Source organism: Pseudophryne corroboree, chromosome 8 (genome assembly GCF_028390025.1).
Source record: "Pseudophryne corroboree isolate aPseCor3 chromosome 8, aPseCor3.hap2, whole genome shotgun sequence".
In the NCBI taxonomy this organism is placed as follows: domain Eukaryota; kingdom Metazoa; phylum Chordata; class Amphibia; order Anura; family Myobatrachidae; genus Pseudophryne; species Pseudophryne corroboree.
The window spans coordinates 117,260,126-117,287,820 of NC_086451.1; the positions used below are offsets into that span (position 1 = coordinate 117,260,126).

Below are 27,695 nucleotides of genomic sequence, written 5' to 3' on the forward strand. Positions count from 1 at the left end.
GAGGGAATGAATACCTTAGATTGAACCTCCAATCACTTGCTAGGGCATCTATTTATTTTATTGTTGACTATTTGTGATGACTGCAGTACTTTCTCAGTTTAGACTCTTAACTTGTTGCCCTGACATTCCGACCTTCCCTCAGTGCAGGACCTGTACCAGTCCAGAGCTAAAAAGCGGGCTACAAAGACAGTAAAGGACCAGCTACACCCCGGACACAGCATGTTTATCTTGCTTTCTTCAGGCAGGCGCTACAGGGCCATCCCCGCCGGGTCCGCCAGAAGCCTCAAAAGTTTATTTCCCCAAGCAGTCCGCCTGCTGAACTTCTGAACATTGACTGACTAGACGTACATGTAACTAACTTGTGTCCCTACGGTATACCTATCTGTATGACTTTACTTCCCCCCCACCTGCTTATCTGTTACCTACTTGGCTGTTGTATAGCAAACCGAAGACAAATTCCTAGTATACGCAAGTATACCTGGCCAATAAAGCCGATTCTGATATCTATCTGATGCATACCAATTTTTTATATTATTATTATTATTATTATTATTATTATTATTACAACATTTTGCTGATCAGCTCCAATTCTCCTTGATGGATCAGACATTAATTGAGGTAACATGCCACTTTGTTGTTCATTGCCACTACATGAAGTGCTGTAATCTATATTTAGTTATTTGCCCATGGCATGATTGCTGAAATCTGTATCGTGTGCTAGCTTTTGGTGCCTCTTTGTCCATTTATGAAGGCTATCACTGTCAGGTTGTATCGTATACAACACTACTCTTGCTTACATACAGTTTTTCTTCCTTATGAATCCATACACCTTGTTTCACTTTATTGTTTAGGTAAGCACCCAACATATTGAGCTGGAATGTTAACTATCCTGGTCCTCAGAGGAATACTAATTGTTATTCTCTGATCCTACCACCAGTCTAGAGATTCCCTGGTTTAATGGAGTCTGTTAATTATATCCGCAGGGCTAAAGAATAAGTTAAGTTAATCAACTTAATCAGGACTGCGATCCTGTTATTCGACTACTCTAGTTTCAGAACGGTCATATGCGAAATACATTACCTCACTGAAGAAGATCTCTGCAGATACTGATTGCAATTGGAACTTCTGTCTTGCGATATATAATCCAGATATGGATCGTAACGATATATCAGACTCATCACCTAGTATGGCAGATCGCACGATCCAGCTGGTCATTCTGCATGCCCAATGGGATGACACAGGGAACAACGCCGTGCAGCTACAGTACATATGGCGGGTAATGATATACATTGCTCAAAAACAGACTGTCCAGGAGTTGGCGGATGCTCTAGTCCAGGTCTGGGAGGAGATCCCTCAGGAGACATCCGCCACCTCATCAGGAGCATGCCCAGGCGTTGTAGGGAGGTCATGCAGGCACGTGGAGGCCACACACACTACTGAGCCTCATTTTGACTTGTTTTAAGGACATTACATCAAAGTTGGATCAGCCTGTAGTGTGTTTTTCCACTTTAATTTTGAGGGTGACTACAAATCCAGACCTCCATGGGTTAATAAATTTGATTTCCATTGATAATTTTTCTGTGATTTTGTTGTCAGCACATTCAACTATGTAAAGAACAAAGTATTTAAAAAGAATATTTCATTCATTCAGATCTAGGATGTGTTATTTTAGTGTTCCCTTTATTTTTTTGAGCAGTGTATATCATCTATATATCGTTGTCATCCACCGCATTGTGCAGTATGTAAGGTGGTGCAATGTATAGTTACATTGCGTCACCCCGTCGCTGGGTACACACGTCGTCTTAGTGTGTACCCGGTCTTGTGTCTCACTGGTACACTGCAATACAGAAGGCTAAAAGTGTGTATCTGTGTAATGCCTCAACTTATGGCATCCAGTGCACAGGGCACTCAGTGTCACCCTGGCACCTACAGTATGCATCTACTAACTGAAGTTCATTTGGACCAAAATGTAGAATACAAACGGACCGTCTGGATTCTGGATTCTATTCTGTCCTAGGTAAGTTTCTCATCTTCTAACATTACTTTGTCTTTGTTCAGCACAAGAGACAGGAAATGGATAAGGAACTGAATGAGTAGCGACTAACTTCCTTCCGGATGGTATACATTTCTTACTGTCTAATCAGCCGACCATGAATTAACATCAGTGTTTCCATAGAGTTCGTTTATAGTGGTTTTGGGTGGAAATATAATGAGGGTCAGGGTTGGATGGTAATTTTTTGGGGTGGTATTCAGTATGCAGGCCGTTGGGATCCCGGCGCTCAGTATACCAGTGCCGGAATCCCGACACCCGGCATACTGACAACTATTCTTACTCTTGGGGGTTCATGACCCCCCTGAAGGGAGAATAAATAGCGTGGCGTGCCACCGTGCCCGCAGTGTGGCGAGCGCAGTGAGCCCACAAGGGGCTCATTTGCGCATGCCCCGCTGCCGGCATGCTGGCGGTCGGGATCCCGGCGCCGGTAAGCTGGGCGCCAGGAGCCCGATCGCCGGCCACTCATACTACACCCATTTTTTTGGTATTATTATTATTTTAACATTTGCCTACCGAAAACCAGTTGCAATATTAACTTAAAACTTACATATGTCTTCGTAGTACAGGCAGGAATAAATAAGATTTTACTTACCGATAAATCTATTTCTCGTAGTCCGTAGTGGATGCTGGGACTCCGTAAGGACCATGGGGATATAGCGGCTCCGCAGGAGACAGGGCACAAAATAAAAGCTTAAGGATCAGGTGGTGTGCACTGGCTCCTCCCCCTATGACCCTCCTCCAAGCCTCAGTTAGGATACTGTGCCCGGACGAGCGTACATAATAAGGAAGGATATTGAATCCCGGGTAAGACTCATACCAGCCACACCAATCACACCGTACAACTTGTGATCTGAACCCAGTTAACAGTATGATAAACGCAAAGGAGCCTCTGAAAAGATGGCTCACAACAATAATAACCCGAATTTTTGTAACAATAACTATATACAAGTATTGCAGACAATCCGCACTAGGGATGGGCGCCCAGCATCCACTACGGACTACGAGAAATAGATTTATCCGTAAGTAAAATCTTATTTTCTCTGACGTCCTAGTGGATGCTGGGACTCCGTAAGGACCATGGGGATTATACCAAAGCTCCCAAACGGGCGGGAGAGTGCGGATGACTCTGCAGCACCGAATGAGAGAACTCCAGGTCCTCCTCAGCCAGGGTATCAAATTTGTAGAATTTAGCAAACGTGTTTGCCCCTGACCAAGTAGCTGCTCGGCAAAGTTGTAAAGCCGAGACCCCTCGGGCAGCCGCCCAAGATGAGCCCACCTTCCTTGTGGAATGGGCTTTTACTGATTTTGGCTGTGGCAATCCTGCCACAGAATGTGCAAGCTGAATTGTACTACAAATCCAACGAGCAATCGTCTGCTTAGAAGCAGGAGCACCCAGCTTGTTGGGTGCATACAGGATAAACAGCGAGTCAGATTTTCTGACTCCAGCCGTCCTGGAAACATATATTTTCAAGGCCCTGACAACGTCAAGCAACTTAGAGTCCTCTAAGTCCCTGGTAGCCGCAGGTACCACAATAGGTTGGTTCATGTGAAATGCAGAAACCACCTTAGGTAGAAATTGAGGACGAGTCCTCAATTCCGCCCTGTCAGAATGAAATATCAAGTAAGGGCTTTTATATGATAAAGCCGCCAATTCTGACACACGCCTGGCTGAAGCCAAGGCTAACAGCATCGACACCTTCCATGTGAGATATTTTAAGTCCACAGTGGAAAGTGGTTCAAACCAATGTGACTTTAGAAAACTCAACACCACATTGAGATCCCAAGGTGCCACTGGAGGCACAAAAGGAGGCTGTATGTGCAGCACCCCTTTTACAAATGTCTGAACTTCAGGTACTGAAGCCAGTTCTTTCTGGAAGAAAATCGACCGGGCCGAAATTTGAACCTTAATGGACCCTAATTTTAGGCCCATAGACAGTCCTGTTTGCAGGAAATGAAGGAAACGACCCAGTTGAAATTCCTCTGTAGGGGCCTTCTTGGCCTCACACCACGCAACATATTTACGCCAAATGCGGTGATAATGTTTTGCGGTTACGTCCTTCCTGGCTTTGACCAGAGTAGGGATGACTTCTTCTGGAATGCCTTTTTCCCTCGGGATCCGGCGTTCAACCGCCATGCCGTCAAACGCAGCCGCGGTAAGTCTTGGAACAGACAAGGCCCCTGCAGTAGCAGGTCCTTTCTTAGAGGTAGAGGCCACGGTTCGTCCGTGAGCATCTCTTGAAGTTCCGGGTACCAAGTCCGTCTTGGCCAATCCGGAACCACGAGTATAGTTCTTACTCCTCTCCTTCTTATGATTCTCAGTACTTTTGGTATGAGAGGCAGAGGAGGGAACACATACACTGACTGGTACACCCACGGCGTTACCAGAGCGTCCACTGCTATTGCCTGAGGGTCCCTTGACCTGGCGCAATATCTGTCCAGTTTTTTGTTTAGACGTGACGCCATCATGTCCACCTTTGGTTTTTCCCAACGGTTTACAATCAGGTGGAAGACTTCTGGGTGAAGTCCCCACTCTCCCGGGTGAAGGTCGTCTCTGCTGAGGAAGTCTGCTTCCCAGTTGTCCACTCCCGGAATGAATACTGCTGACAGTGCTATCACATGATTTTCCGCCCAGCGAAGAATCCTTGCAGCTTCTGCCATTGCCCTCCTGCTTCTCGTGCCGCCCTGTCTGTTTACGTGGGCGACTGACGTGATGTTGTCCGATTGGATCAACACCGCCTGACCCTGAAGCAGAGGTTTTGCTTGACTTAGGGCATTGTAAATGGCCCTTAGTTCCAGAATGTTTATATGAAGAGACGTTTCCAAGCTTGACCACAGGCCCTGGAAATTCCTTCCCTGTGTGACTGCTCCCCAGCCTCTCAGGCTGGCATCCGTGGTTACCAGGATCCAATCCTGAATGCCAAATCTGCGGCCCTCTAGTAGATGAGCACTCTGCAGCCACCACAGGAGAGACACCCTTGTCCTTGGCGACAGGGTTATCCGCTGATGCATCTGCAGATGCGATCCGGACCATTTGTCCAGTAGATCCCACTGAAATGTTCTTGCATGGAATCTTCCGAATGGAATCGCTTCGTAAGAAGCCACCATTTTCCCCAGGACCCTCGTGCACTGATGCACTGAGACCTGTCCTGGTTTTAGGAGGTTCCTGACTAGCTCGGATAACTCCCTGGCCTTCTCCTCCGGGAGAAACACCTTCTTCTGGACTGTGTCCAGAATCATTCCTAGGAACAGTAGACGTGTCTTTGGAATCAGCTGCGATTTTGGAATATTTAGAATCCACCCGTGCTGACGTAACACTACCTGAGATAGTGCTACTCCGACTTCTAACTGTTCCCTGGATCTTGCCCTTATCAGGAGATCGTCCAAGTAAGGGATAATTGAAATGCCTTTTCTTCGTAGAAGAATCATCATTTCGGCCATTACCTTGGTAAAGACCCGAGGTGCCGTGGACAATCCAAACGGCAGCGTCTGAAACTGATAATGACAGTTTTGTACTACAAACCTGAGGTACCCTTGGTGAGAAGGGTATATCGGGACGTGGAGATAAGCATCTTTGATGTCCAGAGACACCATATAGTCCCCTTCTTCCAGGTTCGCTATCACTGCTCTGAGTGACTCCATCTTGAATTTGAACCTTTTTATGTAAGTGTTCAAGGATTTCAGATCTAAAATTGGTCTCACCGAGCCGTCCGGCTTCGGTACCACAAACAGCGTGGAATAATACCCCTTTCCTTGTTGCAGGAGGGGTACCTTGATTATCACCTGCTGGGAATACAGCTTGTGAATGGCTTCTAGAACTGCCTCCTTGTCGGAGGGAGACTTTGGTAAAGCAGACTTCAGGAAACGATGAGGGGGAAACGCCTCGAATTCCAGTTTGTACCCCTGCGATACTACCTGTAGAATCCAGGGATCCACTTGCGAGTGAGCCCACTGCGCGTTGAAATTTTTGAGACGGGCCCCCACCATATCTGAGTCTGCTTGTAAAGCCCCAGCGTCATGCTGAAGACTTGGCAGAAGCAGGGGAGGGCTTCTGCTCTTGGGAAGCGGCTGCATGGTGCAGTCTTTTTCCTCTTCCTCTGCCCCGGGGCAGAAAGGAGTGGCCTTTTGCTCGCTTGTACTTATGGGAACGAAAGGACTGAGATTGAAAAGACGGTGTCTTTTTCTGCTGATGTGGAGTGACCTGGGGTAAAAAGGTGGATTTTCCAGCCGTTGCCGTGGCCACCAGGTCCGATAGACCAGCCCCAAATAACTCCTCCCCTTTATACGGCAATACTTCCATGTGCCGTTTGGAATCCGCATCCCCTGACCACTGTCGCGTCCACAACGCTCCTCTGGCAGAGATGGACATAGCACTTACTCTTGATGCCAGGGTGCAAATATCCCTCTGTGCATCACGCATATATAATAATGCATCCTTTAAATGTTCTATAGTTAACAAAATATTGTCCCTATCCAGGGTATCAATATTCTCAGTCAGGGAATCCGACCATGCGACTCCAGCACTGCACATCCAGGCTGAGGCGATTGCTGGTCGCAGTATAACACCAGTATGTGTGTATATACTTTTTAGGATATTTTCCAGCCTTCTATCAGCTGGTTCTTTGAGGGTAGCCGTATCAGGAGACGGTAACGCTACTTGTTTAGATAAACGTGTGAGCGCCTTATCTACCCTAGGGGGTGTTTCCCAACGCGCCCTAACCTCTGGCGGGAAAGGATATAATGCTAATAATTTTTTAGAAATTAGCTGTTTTTTATCGGGAGAAACCCACGCTTTTTCACACACCTCATTTATTTCCTCTGACTCAGGAAAAAATATTGGTAGTTTTTTCTCACCCCACATAATACCCTTCTTTGTGGTACTTGTAGTGTCAGAAAGGTTCAATGCCTCTTTCATTGCCGTGATCATGTAACGTGTGGCCCTACTGGACATTACGTTTGTCTCGTCACCGTCGACACTAGACTCAGTATCTGTGTCAGGGTCTGTGTCGACCCACTGAGGTAACGGGCGTTTTAGCGCCCCTGACGGTGTCTGAGACGCCTGGACAGGCACTAACTGATTTGCCGGCTGTCTCATGTCGTCAACAGTTTTTTGCAAATTGCTGACATTATCACTTAATTGTTTAAATACAATCATCCAGTCAGGTGTCGACTCCCTAGGGGGTGACATCACCAACGCAGGCAACTGCTCCGCCTCCACATAATTTTCCTCCTCATACATGTCGACACACGCGTACCGACACACAGCACACACACACCGGGAATGCTCTGATAGAGGACAGGACCCCACTTAGCCCTTTGGAGAGACAGAGGGAGAGTCTGCCAGCACACACCCAGCGCTATATATATATATATATACAGGGATAACCTTATATAAGTGTTATTCCCTTATAGCTGCTGTTAATTATTGTTATTTGCTGCCAACAATGCCCCCCCTTCTCTTTTTTACCCCGATTCTGAAGCAGGACTGCAGGGGAGAGTCAGGGAGCCGTCCTTCCAGCGGAGCTGTGAGGGAAAATGGCGCTTGTGTGCTGAGGAGATAGGCTCCGCCCCTTCACGACGTCCTTATCTCCCGCTTTTTTGTGTAAAATGGCAGGGGATTAAAATACATCCATATAGCCCAGGAGCTATATGTGATGTATTCTGTTTTGCCACCTAAGGTATTCTGTTATATTGCGTCTCAGGGCGCTCCCCCCCCAGCGCCCTGCACCCTCAGTGACCGGAGTGTGAAGTGTGCTGAGAGCAATGGCGCACAGCTGCGGTGCTGTGCGCTACCTTAGTCTGAAGACAGGATGTCTTCTGCCGCCGATTTCACCGGACCTCTTCGTCTCTTCTGGCTCTGTAAGGGGGACGGCGGCGCGGCTCCGGTGACCCATCCAGGCTGAACCTGTGATCGTCCCTCTGGAGCTAGTGTCCAGTAGCCGAAGAAACCCGATCCACTCTGCACTCAGGTGAGTCCGTTTCTTCTCCCCTTAGTCCCACGATGCAGTGAGCCTGTTGCCAGCAGGACTCACTGAAAATAAAAAAAACCTAACTAAACTTTTATTCTAAGCAGCTCAGGAGAGCCACCTAGATTGCACCCTTCTCGGCCGGGCACAAAAATCTAACTGAGGCTTGGAGGAGGGTCATAGGGGGAGGAGCCAGTGCACACCACCTGATCCTTAAGCTTTTATTTTGTGCCCTGTCTCCTGCGGAGCCGCTATATCCCCATGGTCCTTACGGAGTCCCAGCATCCACTAGGACGTCAGAGAAATATGGATGTATTCTTCTTAATTAATATCTGGCACCTGTCCCACATTATGAAAGGGAAGACGTTTTTGTTACTGGCAGAGACCTTGTTGGCTCCGCCAGGTACTGGGAACAATTCTTGAAATCTGCAGAAATCGGAACATATGATACACAGTAAAACACAGCCAGGGCGATAAACCTCTCTGTGCCTACCCATGACAGGTACACTTTAATGAGCCAGCAGATGTAAGCGTCATCATTTGTAAGATATTCAAAGCAGGAATTTTTCTTTTTCATAGTTGAGCTCAAAAGCATATTTATGGCTCATGTTGTTCTAAACCAGAGTATTCTCATTTTACAAAGCTATTATGATATAATCAATATTAATGCACTTGTTCGTACTGACCATCTTGTATAGATCTATATATTTTATTTCACATGCTTGCTTTAGCAGCCAAGATTATGTATACGTGGTCCTTTTTCCAACATTTACTGGTTGCATAGGTTCCACTTGGCGGCTTTGTGAAGACCAAACCCTGATGATTACCACGGGTGTACACTCACACAGCAACATGCTGAGAATTCTGCATTTTGAGCTCATTAGGTTTTAACATAGGCTGTTGGGTATTAGGGTCAATGCAGAGGTCTTAATCACCGCCTGCAAAATAAACCGCAATTGGGCTGGAATCTGAAGGTCTGCACTGTCCCTTTTCCCGAACTGTATCCTACGGTTGAAAACACAGCGTTGAAAGAGTCAGTGGCTTCTTAACCAATCCTCTAGCAGTGAAAAGGTTAACTCCGATTCTAGTCCCATCGTGTAAAGTTTGCATTTAGTCCCTTAAGTCAGCTTTTATTAATACTTTTACAAAAGGAGTCACTTTATTTGTCCTCAATTTTCTAGTCTCTCATGTAGAGTTTGTGAAGTCAGAGCACATCATCCCACTGGCAGGAGAACGGGCAGTGAAGCTGAAAATTAAAAGTGAAAACCTCAACAGTTGCTGATTTTCCAGGGCCTGAGAAGAAGACATTTTTTTTTAGCCTAGCTCATGAAAAAAAGGGAAAATGAAAGAAAACAGAAAATTGACATTACACACATGAATTGCGGCAGCACCGTGCGTCTAAGTGCCTCTGAAACCCTGGTTCTGAAATGACCTTATTAAATGTCTGAGCTTGGAAATACAGAGCAAACTGCACGTGAAGGAGGAGTAGTGTTAACCCATTGTTAACAGTGAAGCAACTAAGGAATCAAGGACAAAAGGGTCAGTTACAGTGAGAATACTTTTGAACGTGCACAGATGAAGGGAAGAAAGTTTTTGCTTTATAGCGTCTTTAGAAGGCATCACACATTTAGGACAGAGGATATGATATGTCCAGAATTATGGATAATTAACTACGATTTGCATATATACATTCATATACACTTAATTAGGGTCACCTGGCTAGTACTGGGTAGGATTTCCTTTGAACCTGGTCATCGTGAACTCTTGTGGCATGTACTAAACCTGGTTTCAGATGCATATTGCTAGGCAATTCAAAATAACAGCTACTGGCTTTCAGCCGGGATGTGGACGTGCAGCAGTGCAGCTGTACGACATTAGTTATTACTGCCCCCTCTTCACTGCCTGCTTACCGATTGGTTAGGATACCTTTTGTATACCTTGCTGGCCACGCTCTCTGTGCTGGTTATAGTTTAACCTTACCGTGTAACCCACTGATCCCTGTTATCTACATTGATCGTTGTCCTGTGAATACTCTGCCGGAATCTCTGCCTGTCAGTGTCCAGTATCCTGCGCTGCTTGTCATTACCCAGGCTTGGTGTGGCATTCTCCATCTGCCTACCCTAAGCTCCCTGGCTGGGAGCTTGCGCACCATATGCACTGTAAAACACCTGCCTAGACGGAGGTTAATCCAACTTGTGCCTCATACCTCGGCAGCCATGTACCTCATAAGCTACCCAGTGCAACCCAGGATCTTCAGTCGAGCTTCTAATGCTGGAGGCATCAAGTCCGGGGGGCACCCTAAGTACCGGTGTGCACGACAAGCACAAAGGGAACAGCAGAGGGTTTCTATTGGTGAAAATCCTCGAGGGCTCTAGGAGTCTCACCCCAATAGAACAGAGTTCCCTATAACATCAAGCAAGTCCAAATATCTGCTCATCTATCAAGTCCAAGCATCTGAACACTTATCAAGTCCAACAGTCTCAATTCCAAGCGAGACCAAGGTCCCTAACACTACCATAGCTCATCCACTTCAAGGTTGGACATTCAGTGTGTTCAGAGATGCTCTTCTGCACACCACTGCTGCAATGTATGGTCATTTTCAGTTACTGACTTGAACCAGCCTGGCAATTCTTCTCTGACCTCTCTCATTAACAAGAAGTTTTCACTAACAGAACTGCCGCTCACTGGATGTGTTGGTTGCCACCATCCTCTGTAAACACTAGAGATTGTTCTGTGTATAAGTCCCAGGAATCAGCAATTCCTGAGGTACTCACCGCCCTCTCTTGTCTAAAGAATAATTTCAAGGTCAAAAGCACTTACACACTGGCAGAAATATAGGGCGTTCAATTGAACGTACAATATATTGAAGGTCCGTCGGCCAATGTGTGCCAGCAATATGTCTGTGAACGTCGTCATTCATAAGACATATATCATCGGCCCTGCAGCACAGCCGATGCCCAATATATCTACAGATATATTGGCGCATTGTGCTGTGTGTACAGGCGGTCAGTCGACACTCGATGCACAAGCCAGCAGTGATTGACAGCGCAATTGGGCGGGCGCATGTAAATGCCTGCACAGTTTGGGACGTCAGTAATGTAGCTGGGCGGGCGCATGTAAATGCCTGCACAGTTCGTGACGTCCGTGATGTAGCTGGGTGGGCGCGTGTAAATGCCTGCACAGTTTGGGACGTCCGTGATGTAGCTGGGTGGGCGCATGTAAATGCCTGCACAGTTCGTGTCATCAGTGATGTAGCTGGGTGGGCGTGGGTAAATGCCTGCACAGTTCGTGACATCAGTGATGTAGCTGGGTGGGCGTGGGTAAATGCCTGCACAGTTCGTGACGTCAGTGATGTAGCTGGGTGGGCGTGGGTAAATGCCTGCACAGTTTGGGACGTCAGTGATGTAGCTGGGTAGGCACATGTAAATGCCTGCACAGTTCGTGACGTCAGTGATGTAGCTGGGTGGGCACATTTAAATGCCTGCACAGTTCGTGACGTCAGTGATGTAGCTGGGTGGGCACATGTAAATGCCTGCACAGTTCGTGACGTCAGTGATGTAGCTATATCTGCAGTTCAATTGTGTCCCCAGCATTAAACCACATATCAATTTCTGGTGTTTATGTTTAACAACCACTGAACCGTTTGACCATGTCTGCATGCTTTAATGCATGGAGATGCAGCCATATAATTGGTTGATTAAATATTTGCATTAACGAGCAGGTGTGCCTAATAAAAAGACAAGAGATACATATAAACATACATACATATTTATGGCTACCTCTATATATCTACTGTATATATCCATATCTATAGAAACACACACACAAAAAAACCCAGAGGAACGGAAACCGTGAACCATAATCAAGGAGTGAGATGCAGGAGGTTCTGTATAATGTGCACCTATTGGGTCAAATTTCAGCGCTCCCATTACACTCACATTGTAGCACACCTGAAGCTGTATGAACAGTGATCCTAATACCTGCTATATTTTCAGGGTGCCGTGCCCGCTGACACTGTCAAGTGGCACCGCCATCAGTGAGTAGAGTTGGGCGTCTTTTTTGACGATACGACTAGGACGCACAAGGAGACTGTGCTGATAAATTTGATATGCAATACACTTGCCTATCTGTGTGTGAGTGAGTCTCTACAGAGCACGGAACTTGGCATGGAACAAAGCTGCAGCTCCTACATTGTAGCACTTCGTAAACAGACGCAGTCGCACACAAATATACAAGTGTCACATATCAAATTAACCAGAAGTGTTTCCTGGTGGCATTGTGACTAAGGCGCAGTTTTGGCATAAAAGAGGCCCGACACTAACAAAGTCGAACAGGATCTGGCGGGCAAAGAGAGGCTGCTTGGCGCAACTGCAGCAATAACATATAAGGACATATCTGTAAAAGAAATATGTTTCAAATGAAAAAAAATAAATATAATATTTCTCAAAACACACAACAGTAATGCTGGGTACACGCCTAAAGATATATCTGCAGATATATCTAAAGTTGGATTCTGCAGTGTGCTGTGCATACACACTGCCCAATCCGTCGTGGACTGACGTCATGAACTAGACGGGCATTTACACATGCCCGCCCAGTTCAGCTGTCAGTCACCGCCGGCTGCTGCAGCATTTGTACGGGCGGTCGGATGACCATCCGTACACACACACCGATGTGTGTAGCAGGGCCGATGCGATATGTCTGAACGACAGAGTTCACAGACATATCGCTAGTACACACTGGCAGATGGACCCGTAATATATCGGCCATTCAAGAGAACGCCCGATATATTGGCCAGTGTGTATGCACCTTTGCATACATTCTTCATGCACACTATTTTGATAGTTTACTGAATTATAAGCTTACGTTTACTCTTTAAGAGAGCTTACTCGTAATTATTTCACTATTATGAAGTATTTTCTGCAGGCAGCCAGGGGATTCCCAAACATTAGGTCAGCAAAAGTCAACCGTTCGGGAACCTTTGGGCGGTCTGTCCCAAGTGTCAAACAGCTGGACCTGTCCAACTTGACCAAATAGAAAAACAACAAGAAATAAGTCTTCAAATTCCACACAACACAGGGTTAATGCTTTTAACTTGTGCTGACGCACGAGAACTATTATGATACATTCATTATAAATACGATGCATGTATCGATCCCATTACAATCCAGGAACTGTTTGTGAAATCGGAGCAGTCATATTTTCTTTGGGATAGATCATTATGCTACAGATGAGAATCAAATTACTGCCTGTTTGCTAAAATGTAAAAAGGACGCATAATAACTATAGCATATACAGTGGTCAGTGTCTCCTTAAAACCACAAAAATGAATGAGCTATATTTGCACTTCATTTTAAGGGACTGTTTTAATATACACAACTGTAGCAAAATGCACACATGCATGTGAGATTTGGGATGTGATGCATGCAAGATATGGAATGTTGTATCATAGTATTAGAAGCTGCAAAGTATGAACTGCTTTACACACACTTCCATTAATCCATTGAAAGGGGGGCAATTCCCAAGGCTAGTTACAAAACATATCCCAGCTAAGTGGATCATATACAACATAATACAGTTCCCTTCCACAAGATACATGAAGTGCATAAGAAATTACATCATTTTCAATCAAAGCTGGCCACGTACCAACCTTCTCGTTAAATGCAATAAGTGTTCTTACTGGGTTGCTGTGGGACATACATGGGTGGCTAAATCACTAATAAACCGTCCATCAGTGGGAAATTCTTCAGTGGTGATCAGATTAAAAGCGAATCAACTCTAAAATCACATCATAATTCTATCATGAGCAAAGCAATTGCCTGCTTGATGCTAGTAAAAAAATAAAAAAAACACAGGCAAACATCCAACTTTATCACACAGACTTTGGGGCTGATTCAGAACCGATTGCTGAGCTGCAAAGTTTGCTGTCCTGCGTTCGGACAGTTGCCGCCTCCAGGGGAAGTGTAAATTCGCCATGCAAGTGTGCAATTCCATGTGTACGCCAAGCTAGTAAAATCCACTATGTGCAGTCTCTGCGCAGCCCAGGACCTACTCTTCCAGTGTGATGTGAAGAGGCTGATCGGGGCCGGAGCTGACGTCAGACGCCCTCCTTGAAAGCGCATGGACACGCCCGCGTTTTTCCGGACACTCCCTATAAACAGTCAGTTGCCATCCACACATGGCCTCTTTCTCTCAATCACCTTGCGAACGCCCGAGCGGTTGGATTTTTCGCACCATCCCGTCGCTGACTGGCGATGCCAGTTGTTGTTGTCCGACGAGCGTGTGCATTGCGGTGGATACGCATGAGCAGTTAGGACCTGATCGCCCGCTGTGCGAAAACACACAGCAGCGATCACATCTGAATCACCCCCTTAAGCTGTATTTAGCTGCGAAACATTGTAAATTGAAGACTTGGACATGAGGGAGAGGGTAATTGGTCAGATCAACAGCAAGCATTTGGACATTCATAATGTAGACAGAATGTTGACACAGTCCAAAGGGTCAACAGGCACCAGGTCGATATTCTCAAATTGTCGACATGTTCACATTGTCAAAATGGTTGGGGGGAGAGACTTCTTATCTGTGCCAGAGCGCCTACTCATGTGACCTGGTGCCACTGCAGCTGCTGGAACAAGGCAAGACAATGCTGACCTACCCAGTAATGTTTGTCGACAGTTCATCATGTCAACATATCATCCATTTAGACTTGATGAATATCAGCATGGTAGCTGTTGACCATTCATACCCGATTGAGAAAAGCACATCATATCTACAAAATGGGCCTTATTAAGGTTTGTTAGGAAACCAAAGAAGCACACAACTGGCCAAAACTATGTTGCACCGCAGGTGGGGCAGATGTAACATGTGCAGAGAGACTAGATTAGAATAACCCCCCAATATGTGCAAATTATACATACATTCCTATGGACAATGCATCATTTATACAAAACTACCTGCAACTGCGCCCCACTTCACAATAACAAACACATTCTGAGAACCCTCCAGGAAGAAATACATAACGCACTGCAGAGAGGCTGGATACGAGACCCAGCTGGTGCTGCAATAACTATTGGAGGACTCATGTTTTCACAAACTGCCTAGATTGCAAAAAAATAAAAGAGGAAAAACATAGAAATAATACATTTTGCTCATGCATTTTAAAGAGAGCAAATAATGCAGCTTTCCGATCAGCAATGTGTAACTATGAAATGCATGTTTTAGCTGAGATGTGTTTAATTCAATGTAAAGAGTAAAATGTTTCCCTCTCTGCTGGCCAGAGAAAGCTGTGATCACTTAGCCGACATCTGTAGGAAAGCCACTCTTGTGAATCTTAGGACGCATCTACTAGGACAGGAAAATGACTGGCTGCTTGGGGCAGGATAACCTGAGCCTGTGTGAGCCAGAGTAATCAATTCCCAATAAACACTAAAGCCAGCTCTCATGCTGCTCGCTTGAAACCAACCTCAGGCCATTGAAGAGCTGCTTAGACTTATCCAGTAAGTAGCAGAAATCAGTGACCGTCTTTCTCTCCACCTGCGGGATGTCCTCATCATTAGCACCAGACATCGCTCCTCCTTGCACTTCACCCTGGAAGAAAAAAAATCCTGTGTCAAATGCATAACCATAGAAATACTGTCAGTCTCTCAAACAGGTTATTAGCTGGACACAAACACACAATCATGAAATTGAGTCATAACCATTTTAGGATAATGTTATACTGCTGCACTCGCGACCTAAATAAGACACATGTGGAGGTGGATTTGCCTAGGATAGGAGCACCTTGTTCTCTGCGTCATCTCCTGCTTAGTCAAATGCACCCGTTCTGATAAACAAGGATTGAAGGATTCTCAAAACAGCACATGGTATTTCAGGAGATGAGCTCATCTGTATTAGCTGGGTCTGGGAATTCTGGGACAGGGGCAGTGTCATGAAGTTATGCTCCCCAATACACAATAGTGTCAACAGTATTATAAGGTGCCACAAAGTGCCCACAGCCCCAAACAAAGCTATGTTACAGAGTAACACAGCATAAGTACAAGACACAACAGGTAACCATACCATAAACACAAAGCATTTCTATAACAACACAGAAAGGAGAAAGGGTCACGGGGTGTTGTATAAGTGTGCGTGTGTGAAAGTTCAGCACACAATGATTATGTACCCAACGTATGGCTGAGCAAACAGTGTCAGCCACTGAAGGGGAAAAAGACAAATGGGCTGAGCACTGGTGACCGGGATCGTGCTAGGGTGAGAAAACTAGAAAATATGGCAAAGAAATAAATATAAAGGGTCCTATTTATCAAGGGGTTTAAAACATTATGTAGAAACTGCAGTTTGAGTAAAGTTTCCCAGATATCTCCCACAGAATGCACATTAGTGCTGCAGATCATATTCTCGTCAGTTGAAGTTTGGTACATAGGGGTCAGACTGTGTGGTCCACAGTGCCACAAATATTAATACAGAGGCGCCTACGTTATAGGGGTATATTCAATTAGGGTCGAAAGCTGCAGTCTGTCGAAAAGACGTCAGTTTCCGACTTTTTAAGGTCGAATCGTGATTCGACCTATTCAATCCCAGCTAATTTTATTCGACAAGTCGGGGAATTCGACTTGTCGAATAGAACGTGAATCGGCGGTATAGCTGCCGATTCACGTACTTTTGAGGGAAACGGAGCCAAATTCGACAGGATTTGGCCCCGTTTCCGACCATCTCAGTCCGACATACAAAAATGTCGGACTGAGATGAGGGACCTTAGTGGAGGAGAGGGGGGAGAGTCGCGGGGAGAGCCGTGGGCAGCCAGACGAGGGGGGGGGGGGGGGGGTGCAGTGCTGGAGGATGTCATAGCCGTCGCTCACAGCAGCGTCCACCCGGCACCAGCAAGCGAGACCTCGCTTGCTGGAGCCGGGTGGACGCTGCCGTGAGAGGCGGCTAGGATGAAGGGACGGGGAGCGGAGGGACGTGGCGACATGAGACGGGGGAGCGGGTAGGCGGGCTGCAGAGGGACCTCAGGAGTGAAGCTTCAAGAGCCATGCCGTCAAAGCCTGTCTGGCCAGGTCCGGGTAGACACAAGGGCCCTGAACGAGGAGGTCTGGGCATTGAGGAAGTAGAAGAGGACGCTCGATCGATAGACCCTGCAGGTCTGAGAACCAATGCCGTCTGGGCCACGCTGGAGCGACTAGGAGTAGTATGCCTCCTTCTTGCTTGAACTTCCGTAGTACCCCGGGCAGGAGTGACACTGGAGGGAACATGTATGGCAGCCGAAAGTTCCATGGAATTGCCAGTGCGTCCACAAACGCTGCTCGAGTATCCCTTGTCCTTGATCCGAAGACCGGACCTTGTGGTAGTGTCGAGACGCCATCAGGTCTACATCTGGTAGGCCCCACTTGTCCACTAGGAGTTGAAAGAATTCCGGATGAAGACTCCACTCTCCGGCGTGAACATCCTGATGACTGAGGAAATCCGCTTCCCAGTTGAGGACTCCCAGAATGATCACTGCCGATATTGCTGGCAGATGGCGTTCAGCCCAACTAAGGATTTTTGATACTTCCAACATTGCCATGCGACTTTGAGTGCCGCCTTGATGATTTACGTATGCCACCGTGGTGGCATTGTCTGATTGTACTTGAACAGGCCTGTTCTGTATCAGAGGCAGGGCAAGCGTCAAAGCATTGAATACTGCCCGCAATTCTAGACTGTGTATCGGGAGAGATTTCTCCTTGCTCCACCGACCCCGGAGAGAGTGTTGCTCTAGCACCGCGCCCCAACCCCCGCAGACTGGCATCCGTAGTCAGTAGGACCCAGTTGAGGATCAAGAAGGAACGGCCCCTGCTCAACTGTTGGTCCTGTAGCCACTAGCTCAAAGACATTTGAGACCTGATCCGATGAGGCAGGCCGTCCCACTTGGAAAGGATTAACCTCTGCAGAGGGCGGGAATGAAATTGAGCGTACTCTACCATGTCGAAAGCCAACACCATGAGGCTTAGTACTTGCATAGCCGAGTGTATCGACACTCTTGGGCGAGAAAGGAAGTATCTGAATCTATTCTGAAGTTTCAGGACTTTCTCTGGAGATAGAAACAGTCTTTGGCTGTGTGTGTCCAGCAGTGCCCCCAGGTGCACCATGCTCCGAGCAGGGACTAGCGAGGACTTTTTCCAGTTGATGAGCCACCCGTGGGCTTGTAGGAATTGAACCATCAGTTACAGATGACCGAGGAGAACATTTTGGGAGTTCGCCAGGATCAGCAAGTCGTCCAGATACGGCAGGATCCTGATGCCCTGGCGGCGGAGAAGGGCCGTCATCCCGGCCATGACCTTGGTGAAGATCCGAGGGGCCGTGGCCAGTACAAATGGCAGAGCCTTGAATTGATAATGTATGTTGCCGATAGCAAACCGCAGATATTGCTGATGCGATATGGCAATAGCTATATGCAGGTAAGCATCCTGTATGTCCAGGGATACGATATAGTCTTCGGGTTCCATGGCCAGTACAATAGAGAGCAGAGTTTCTATATGGAATTTGGACACACTCACAAATTTGTTCAATGATTTGAGATTGAGTATAGGCCGAAAGGACCAACTGGGTTTTGGGACTAGAAACTGGGTCGAATAGTATCCCCTGCCTCTCTGGGACAGAGGTACTGGCACTACCAACTCCTGTGTCCAGGAGGGATCACACAACCAGGTGTAGAGCTTGCGCTTTCAAAGGAATAACCGTCGTGCAGAACTGGCGAGGGGGACGTCTCTTTAAAGAGACAGTGTACACGTAAGAGACAACTTTCCGCACCCAGGCGTCTGAAGTGGTCCTTAAAAAGACCTGGGCGAATTGCAGAAGTCGGCCTCCCACCCTGGGATCCCCCAGGGGGAGACCCAGCCGTCATGCAGCAGGCTTGTTTTGTTTGGAAGCACGCTGATGGTCAGCCCAGGATTGTTTAGGTTTCGGATTAGTGCTTTTGGAAGCACGAGCCTGTCTCAGGTACGCCTGACCCTTTGCTTTCCCTGAAGGTCGAAAGGAACACAAAGTGGTACTCTTACCCTTCGGTGCACAAGGATTAGTACTTTGGAGAAATGCAGTCTTAGCAGTCGCCAAGTCAGTCACAATATTATTCAGATCTTCCCCAAATAGGATGTCTCCCTTAAAGGGGAGCACCTCCAAGGTCTTTTTGGAGTCCAGGTCCCCCTTCCATGACCTCATCCACAGAATTCGGCGAGCCAATATAGACGTAGTGGAAGCCTTGGCCATTACACCTGCCTCAGAGGACGCCTCCTGAATATATTGGGAGGCGGTGGTAATATGAGACAGATATTGTCTGGCAGTGTCAGAAATATCCTGAGGCAGCTCTTCCTCTAATGCCTGAACCCATGCTTCAATTCCTTTTGTGGCCCAGGAGGCTGCTATAGTGGGTCTATGTACAGCACCTGTAAGGAAGTAAATAGATTTCAGGCATCCCTCCACACGCTTATCCACGGTTCCTTCAGTGAGGTGACAGTGGTGACACGCAGAGTAGATGACACCACAAGACAGGTGACATGCGAGTCCACTGGCGGTGGATTTTCCCACTTGTTAACTCCACAGGGATAGGATAACGAGCTAGTATATTCTTAGGGAGAATTTCTTTCCTGGAGAAGACCAGGGTTCCTGACGCATGTCTATTGTCTATTAAATGGTCAGAATGTAGTAAGACTACTTTAGCGACCTTCTGACGTTTGAACTTATCAGGTTTCTTTGACGCAGTAGTGGGATCTACCTCATCATCAATTTGTAGAATCAGCTTAATAGCCTCCACTAGGTCAGGCACATCAACCAGAAGCAACTGTATCAGTGTCTGACGGATCAGTATATTCTCCATCCTCATCAGAAGAATTATCTGAAATATTAGTGGATTGTGAGGAGGAAGCGGCCCAATTAGATGTCCCCTTGACCCCAGAGGGACGTGCGGTAGACTTTTGTCTAACCAAAGAATGATTTAATTGTTGTATCTGGGTAGACAGAGTGTCCGCCCAGAGCGGATTAACTACAGGGACAATATGTGGCTGCAATGGCACAGGAGGTCCCAAAGGGGACGTAAGACGTGTCACAAGCGTAATCAGCATACTTGAGAACGCTGCCCAAGAAGGCTCCTAAATGGCTACAGGGGCTGCGGGCTTACTGGGAGATGTATGGCAACCAGTACACCGACCATCAGTTAAAACTTCCCCCTCCGGTAAATCCTTGGCGCAAGAACTGCATGATGCAGGAGCGCCCACGGGTTTCCAGCCCTTTGTGGCACACATTATAGGGAATGTAGCTGTAGAGCGTAACAGTACAATATAGCCAGACAAATACAATACCTGCAAAATACTACCTTACATATGTGACAGTAAATACAGATCATAAACAGAGAACAAATGCAGTATGAGGGGACTGAAGAGCGCAGTAACATACACTTAACAGTATATACTGTGCAGCACTACATATTTGACCCTGACGCACCTAGCCCCCTAGGGTACAGAATACAGTGATAGCTATAGCTGTGATATACTGGAAGTGAATTACATACAGCAGATGCAGGCACACACAGTCAAGGTGACAATGCAGAAATTATTTTAGACACACAAACACACAATAAAATTGTGTGTGTGTGTGTGTGTGTGTGTGTGTGTGTGTGTGTGTGTGTGTGTGTGTGTGTGTGTGTGTATACACAATGCGCAGCCGGAGACTGGATGTGTATATCAGAACACTTGTACCAAATATTCTGGTAGAGAGACACTTGTTCTTAACTTACACTGTCTTTAAAATGACACGTAGAATACTTAGTGACTGTAAAATCACAGCGCTGATGAGGCAGGCGGATTTACAGAGGAGACTTTGCCCTGCAGTCCCGGAGATCAGACGCAGCTACTTGAGAAGATGGTGCCGAAATCTCAGTCAGGGAGTGAGGGAGAGTTATAAGCAGCTCCAGGGCGGGAACACCAGCAGTAGTGGTAGTGGAGCATTATTAAAATGGATTTTACACAACCTGTCCTGTGCGCCCTGCCCTGGTGGATATAGTGGGGTCCCTGTACAGACAGTGTCCACTCCAGCGGCGCGGTCTGTCTCCTGGGACCACGACCTCCTCCCTAAGAAGCAGCCATGCGAGGGGCGTGGCCACGGCGGTGAGCGAGTAGGCAGCAAGGCAGTGGAGCTCCCTGGATAATTAATCCTCTCTCTATCCTGGGGCCCCCTCTGTGGCTCATATTCGGCCTGAACCTGTGTGCTGTCTGCGGGGAAGCGGCGGGCATTGCCTGTGGACCCTTGCCGGAGCTCCCGGCCTGCGCCAGCGGCCGCCCGAATCTCGGGCCTAGGCTGCCAGTGGATCTCCAGACTCAATTTCTGCTGCGCTGCCGCAGGTGCGCGGCGAACACTGACTTCTCCAGCACCTGAAGTGAACGGCGCCCGTCACCTGCGCCCACTGAATACCCTGCTCGGCCGCTTCTGCCCCTCTGGTGCCCGGGATAGAGATCATTGTGCAGGGAGGGAGAAACTGTAAGTCCGGCGGCCATCTTGGCTGCAGCTTGCAGAATATATCCTGCTTGTGTGGCTCAGTGCACTTGCGGGGACTGCAGGGCTGGAAGACTTGCTTTGGGGACAGGCTGCCCTGTCTTCTGCTGAACACCATATATTATTATATTGCCCCATGTCCCTCTGACCCCCCACCTTCATTGTATTTTCCTGTTGGATACCATGGAGTGCTGCTGACATTGTACCTCCTCCCTACTGCTGTACTTCCTGACACTGAATATTGGGACTTTGAGGGCTGCTTGGGCCTTGTCACCATGGTGAAGGGTGGTCAGAGTGCAGCTGCGGCTAAATTGGAGAAGTTTGCCCGCCAGCCTGTTGCTCAGCCGACTCCCCCGGCTGGGGCCGACTCAGGCACGGACGTGCAGCCACCTACTCCTTCCATTCAGCAGGTCCTGGAGGCCATAGCGGCCAGCAAACAACGCCTGTCGGACAAAATGGAGAAGGTGCAGTGCGACCTATCATTACTGCGCCAGGACGTTCAGCGGGTCCGGGAGAGAGTGGGCGAAACAGAGACGCGGGTTTCTAATTTGGAGGACCTCAGCGGCCCCCTCCAACGGTCTGCATCTGCGGTTACACAGCAAGTCTCAACGCTGCAAACTAAACTCCTGGATATGGAGGGACGACTTTGCAGAAATAACGTGAGATTCGTGGGCCTGCCTGAAAAGGAAGAGGGGGCACATCCTGAGGACTTCCTGGAATCCTGGTTGAAAGAGGCGTATGGCGCTGAATCCTTTACGCCCCAGTTTGCGGTGGAGCAGGCGCACCGGGTACCGTTCCGGCCTCTGCCCCCAGGTGCCCCACCGCGAACATTTATAGCCAAGTTTCTACATTATAAAGACCGGGACTCTGTTTTACGCCTGGGCCGCACGAAGGGCCCCCTGATTCAAAATGGTGTCCGGGTGTCAGCATTTCCGGATTTTGCAGCGGATGTCCAAAAAGACCGGGCCCAGTTTCTGCCTGTCAAGCGGCGACTCCGCGACCTGAATCACACCTATTCGATACTGTTCCCCTCCAGGCTGCGTGCGGTGGCAGATGGGGAAACCAAGTTCTTCAACTCTCCGATGGAGGCGGTGGCCTGGCTGGACAAATATGCTCCGGGTGCCCGCCAGCTGGCTCCGGACTGACGCCCAGTTTCCTTTCTACATGGGCCTACAGCATGCAAGTATAAGTCCGGGGAGCTTCCTCTTGTCCTGGTTGTCCGGACATTGTTGAGCAGTGACTTTACGTATTGTATTGGGTTTTTCTTTTTTCTCTGGATCTGTATGCTGCGCATAGCACTGTCGTAGGCTTTTTTGGACTACCAGGGTTAGAGCTTTGTTAGGGATATGTGTATGCCACAGTTCGGGGAGGTATACGGGGAGGGGGGATGTTGCGGGGATGTTGTTTATTTTTCTGCTGTGTTTTTATTTCTGTTTCATTCAGTTTTTTGTTTTTCATATGATTACTTATTAATATGCGAGGCGATGTTGTGCTATTCAAGGGGGCTTGGTTTCCGAGGCGGTGCTCTGCACGGGCAGATAGGTACCCAGATAACGCTGCTGATTGGGTTTCTCGTTCACCTGCTCGTTCAAAATGCTGTGTCTCAGAGTGTACATAGGATGACATGTCTCCCTTAAAGGTTTTGGCATGGAACGTCCGGGGCATTAATAATGAAGTAAAGCGGTCCCGGGTATTCAAAATGGTTAAGAAATATGGCCCGGACATTATCTGTCTGAGCGAAACTCATCTAGAGGGAAATAGGCTGTTGTCGCTCCGCAGGCCTTGGGTGGGCTGGGCGTATCATTCCTCTCACTCCTCCTCTTCCAGGGGGGTATCGGTTATGATAAGAAGAACTGTACAGTTTGAACTGATCACGGTAAATACAGATCCATATGGCAGGTTTGTGTTTACGGAATGCAAGATGAACTCCCGTGCTTTGTTCATTCTGTCTGTTTATATTCCTCCCCCATTTTCGTATGATGTCCTGCAGAAAGCAGCCTCGTTTATTGCTTCATCCCCCCATACTCCTGTTATTTGTCTGGGGGATTTTAATAATGTGTTGGATGTCTCTCTGGATAGATGGAGGTCCTCTCGGGATCCGGGGGCGGGGGTTGGCCCGTCTACTTCTCACTCGAAGTTTGCGGATTTTATAGGTAGCATGCAGTGGGTGGATGTCTGGAGGGTTTGGCACCCTACACTTAGGCAGTACTCATGTTTCTCCAGTACGCATGGCTCCTTCTCCAGAATCGACCTGGCCCTGGTCTCGCCAGAGCTCCTACCTAATATAACGGATGTTCATTATGAGGCGCAAGGGGTATCCGACCACTCGCTCTTGTTGCTGTCTCTCGATGTGGAGTGCCTGAGCGGACAGTCATACTGGAGGTTGCATCCATCCTGGCTGATCCAGCTGGGTGAATGCCCAGATTTAAAGTCCAGGTGGGAGGGCTTCTTTGCGGATAATGTGGGCTCGGCTCCGGTACATGTTGTCTGGTATACATTCAAAGCATATCTACGTGGTACACTGATTGGCAAAATTGCTGACCGCAAGTTAGAGTACAGAGCGACAGCTTGAGTCTGGCTATAGGGATCTGGAGAACAGATATTTGGCGGAGGGCACCTCTGCGCTAAAGGTACGGTGGCTGTTAGCTCAGGAGGCCTGGCTGGCTCACCTTTCGGATAAAAATGCACGTTCCCTTTTGTTCAGGGCCACCAATATATACATGCAGGCGGACAGACCAGGTAGTTTATTAGCTCACTTGGTGCACTATGACCGTCCTCGGAATACGATAGTGCAGATGTCTGGCCCTGAAGGCTCCATAGTGAGCAATACCCCTGACATGGCGCAGATGTTCCTCTCGTACTTTAAGGAGGTATATGACTCTCAGTTGACGTGCTCCGAGGAGGATGTGAACCTATACTTGTCCAATATACCTCTTTCAAGGCATCCCCCTGAGACTAGGGATACTCTAGACGCGCCTTTGACTTTAGAAGAGGTGACTGCGGCGATAGGAATGTGTCACGGTGGTAAGTCTCCGGAAAGCGATGGTATTCCCACCGAGCTGTACAAACAGTACGTGCAGTTCTTTGGCCCAAAACTGCTTGAGATGTATACGGATACATTTACCACTAATCAACTTCCTCCCTCAATATCCGAGGCAGTCATTATAGTACTGCCAAAGCCCGGCAAGGACCCCAAATTTATGGAGTCTTATAGACCAATCTCCCTTATTCCTACCGATGCCAAGATCTTGGCGAAAATCCTTGCGGTTCGGCTTAACCTGGTTATCCAAACTATAATACATCAGGATCAATCTGGCTTCATGCCGGGGAAATCCATGTTCATTAATTTGCGCAGGCTTTATACTATATTGCAGGCTCCACACGACTTCCCCTCGGACGCGGTTGTAGTTTCGCTGGATGCGGCTAAGGCTTTTGACAGCGTCGAATGGTCATATCTGTGGGGAGTCATGAAATGTATGGGCTTTGGCCCTAATTTCGTACGATGGATCAAATTGCTCTATCAAAGTCCACGCGCCAGGATCTTGGTCAACGGCTATATATCCTCCTCCTTTACTTTGACTCGGGGCACCAGGCAGGGATGCCCCCTTTCCCCTGCCTTGTTTGCCATAGCCATTGAGCCCTTGGCTTGCTTGGTTAGATCGCACCCGGACATTGGGGAAGTTGTTACGGGCCCCTGCACTGACAAAATAGCCCTTTATGCGGATGACCTGTTACTATTCTTACATGACTATGCCGTGGATATGCCTGTAGTGCTGCAGGTCATAGAGACCTTTGGTGGCTTCTCTGGTCTCCGCATAAACTGGTCCAAATCATTTATAATGCCCATCATGGGCTCTCCTCTCTGGGTCCCGAAGATTTCGCTGTCGCTATGCTGAACAGGCCAGTTTAAATACCTGGGGATCCAGGTTACTAATGACCCTTCAGACTTTATACCCTTGAACCTTGACCCTCTCGTACACATGATTGTACGCAAGTCAAGGGCTTGGTGTAAACTCCCGCTGACAATGACGGGTAGGGTTAGCCTTATTAAAATGGTAGTTTTGCCCAAGCTACTGTATGTTTTTTCGCAATCCCCTTTGTATATTTTTCCGCCCTTCTTTAAGAAATTAAACAGTATATTAACATCTCTGATATGGGCCAATAAAAGGCCTAGAATAAAGTTAAATACCCTTACTAGACAAAAAGTAGACGGGGGTTTGGCCTTGCCTCACTTCCAACTATACTACTATGCGGCCCAGTTGGCTCACATTGGCATTTGGTTACGGGGAGGAGAGGAGGCTGGTTTATGTTGGGCGTTTCTCAGGTGTTATTACCCGGACCTTTCCCTGGCGCAGGTTTTGGTGGGAGGGAGCGCTTCCCGACTGTCTCCTCCTATTGTTTTTCAGGCCCTGAAGATATGGCTGGCCTTGACAGGTATGCTTGGGTATGATGGTATGGACCCGGATACTCCCCTCTGGCACTCCGCATCGCTTCGTGAGATGGGGTTTCTGGAGGGGGCGGTGGTGTGTGCCCCGTACTCGGTGACTTCCATATCCCAGTTGTACAGCAATGGTACAATGAAATCCTTTCAGCACCTAAAGGAGGAGTTTGGTCTCCCAAACGCTCACTTTTATAGATATCTGCAGCTCCGGCACGCCTTACAATCACAGTTCGGGGATTCTCCCCCGGTGCTCCTCCCCTTCCCCATTAAGACCTTTTTATGTTCACTGGGTCGGGTCAAGGTGATCTCCTTCATTTACTCGTACCTTCTTACAACAATTCATGCAGACCCTTCGGGAGCGCTGGAAGATGGATTTGGGCCCTATAGATGTGGAGGAGTGGGAGGTCGCACTGGGGAATCCGAGCCAGGTTACCAAATCACTACGGTTCCAACAAATTCAACTCTTTATATTACATAGATCATAAATGACGCCGAACAGGCTGGCTAGATTCGGGGATGGTGGTGCTGCCACTTGTCCTAAATGCGGGGCTGCTGGCGGATCGTTCTGGCACCTTGTGTGGGAGTGTCCGTCCTTGCAGGTGTTTTGGGCTGGGGTCGGGTCGATTCTGGAACATACGGGGATACTGAGAGGTATGCTGACTCCGGGATTTTGCATTTTGGGGGTGGGAGGACCTGATTCTGGGCCTCGGTGGGAGGGTTTGTATGCTCGTAGCATTTGCGCCCTTGCCAAGGTATGCATTGCGCGGACAGGGATGGCCCCGCATTCCCCTACGATGTCTACATTTAAAGCCCTGGTGAACGACACCATATTGAAGGATCGGTATGTATATATATATATATATATATATATATATATATATATATGAAAAACAATGGGGGTAATTCCAAGCTGATCGCAGCAGGCAATTTTTTTAGCAGTTTGGCAAAACCATTTGCACTGCAGGGGAGGCAGATATAAAATTTGCAGAGAGAGTTAGATTTGGGTGGGTTATTTTGTTTCTGTGCAGGGTAAATACTGGCTGCTTTATTTTTACACTGCAAATTAGATTGCAGATTGAACTCACCACACCCAAATCTAACTCTCTCTGCAGGTTACATCTGCCCCCCCTGCAGTGCACATGGTTTTGCCCAACTGCTAAAAAATTTCCTGCTGCGATCAACTTGGAATTACCCCCAATGCTCTTTCTAAACACGAAAAAATATGGTCCTTCTGGATTAACTCTATATACTCCTCCCCTGCCCTTAAAATTTAAGATGTATTGTGCCTTTATGATGACCCGGGTTATTTGGGACTTGTGGAAACGAGCTGGGCTCCTCGCCCTTATTCTACATTATGTGGATATTGTACCTCACCTCGCACAACTATGAGAATTTAGGCTGGATGGTTTTGATTTGTTTTGTTTATGTTTTGTGTTTATTTGTTGCTGTTTATTTTTTTAGGTATCTTAAGGTGGGTACACACTATTAGATATATCTGCAGATCAATTGATCTGCAGATATATCTATGTACGGATCGGGCAGTGTGCTGTGCATACACACAGCCCGATCCGTCGGGGGACTGACGTCATGAACTGGGCGGGCAGGCGCGCCCGCCCAGTTCACCTGTCAATCATCGCCGGCCGCCGCAGCATGTGTACGGGCGGTCGGACGACCGCCCCGTACACACACAGCGACGCGCCAATATATCGTTAGATATATTGGC

At 47.8% G+C, this 27,695-nt stretch overlaps 1 protein-coding gene across 2 annotated transcripts in view; it reads right to left on the minus strand.

Moving 5' to 3' along the window:
- SCAI (suppressor of cancer cell invasion) overlaps positions 1-27,695 on the minus strand; it is a 455,550-nt gene that overhangs the window by 255,991 nt on the left and 171,864 nt on the right. The window contains exons 1-2 of one of the 2 annotated variants that reach the window (XM_063936888.1): positions 15,796-15,823; positions 15,479-15,603 (exon numbers count right to left, since the gene is read on the minus strand). In XM_063936888.1, coding sequence (XP_063792958.1) covers positions 15,479-15,582 — 104 coding nt within the window. In that variant the 5' untranslated portion in view covers positions 15,583-15,603; positions 15,796-15,823. Of the gene's footprint in view, positions 1-15,478; positions 15,604-15,795; positions 15,824-27,695 lie in introns of those variants that run through there. The other variant, XM_063936887.1, reaches the window with a different exon arrangement.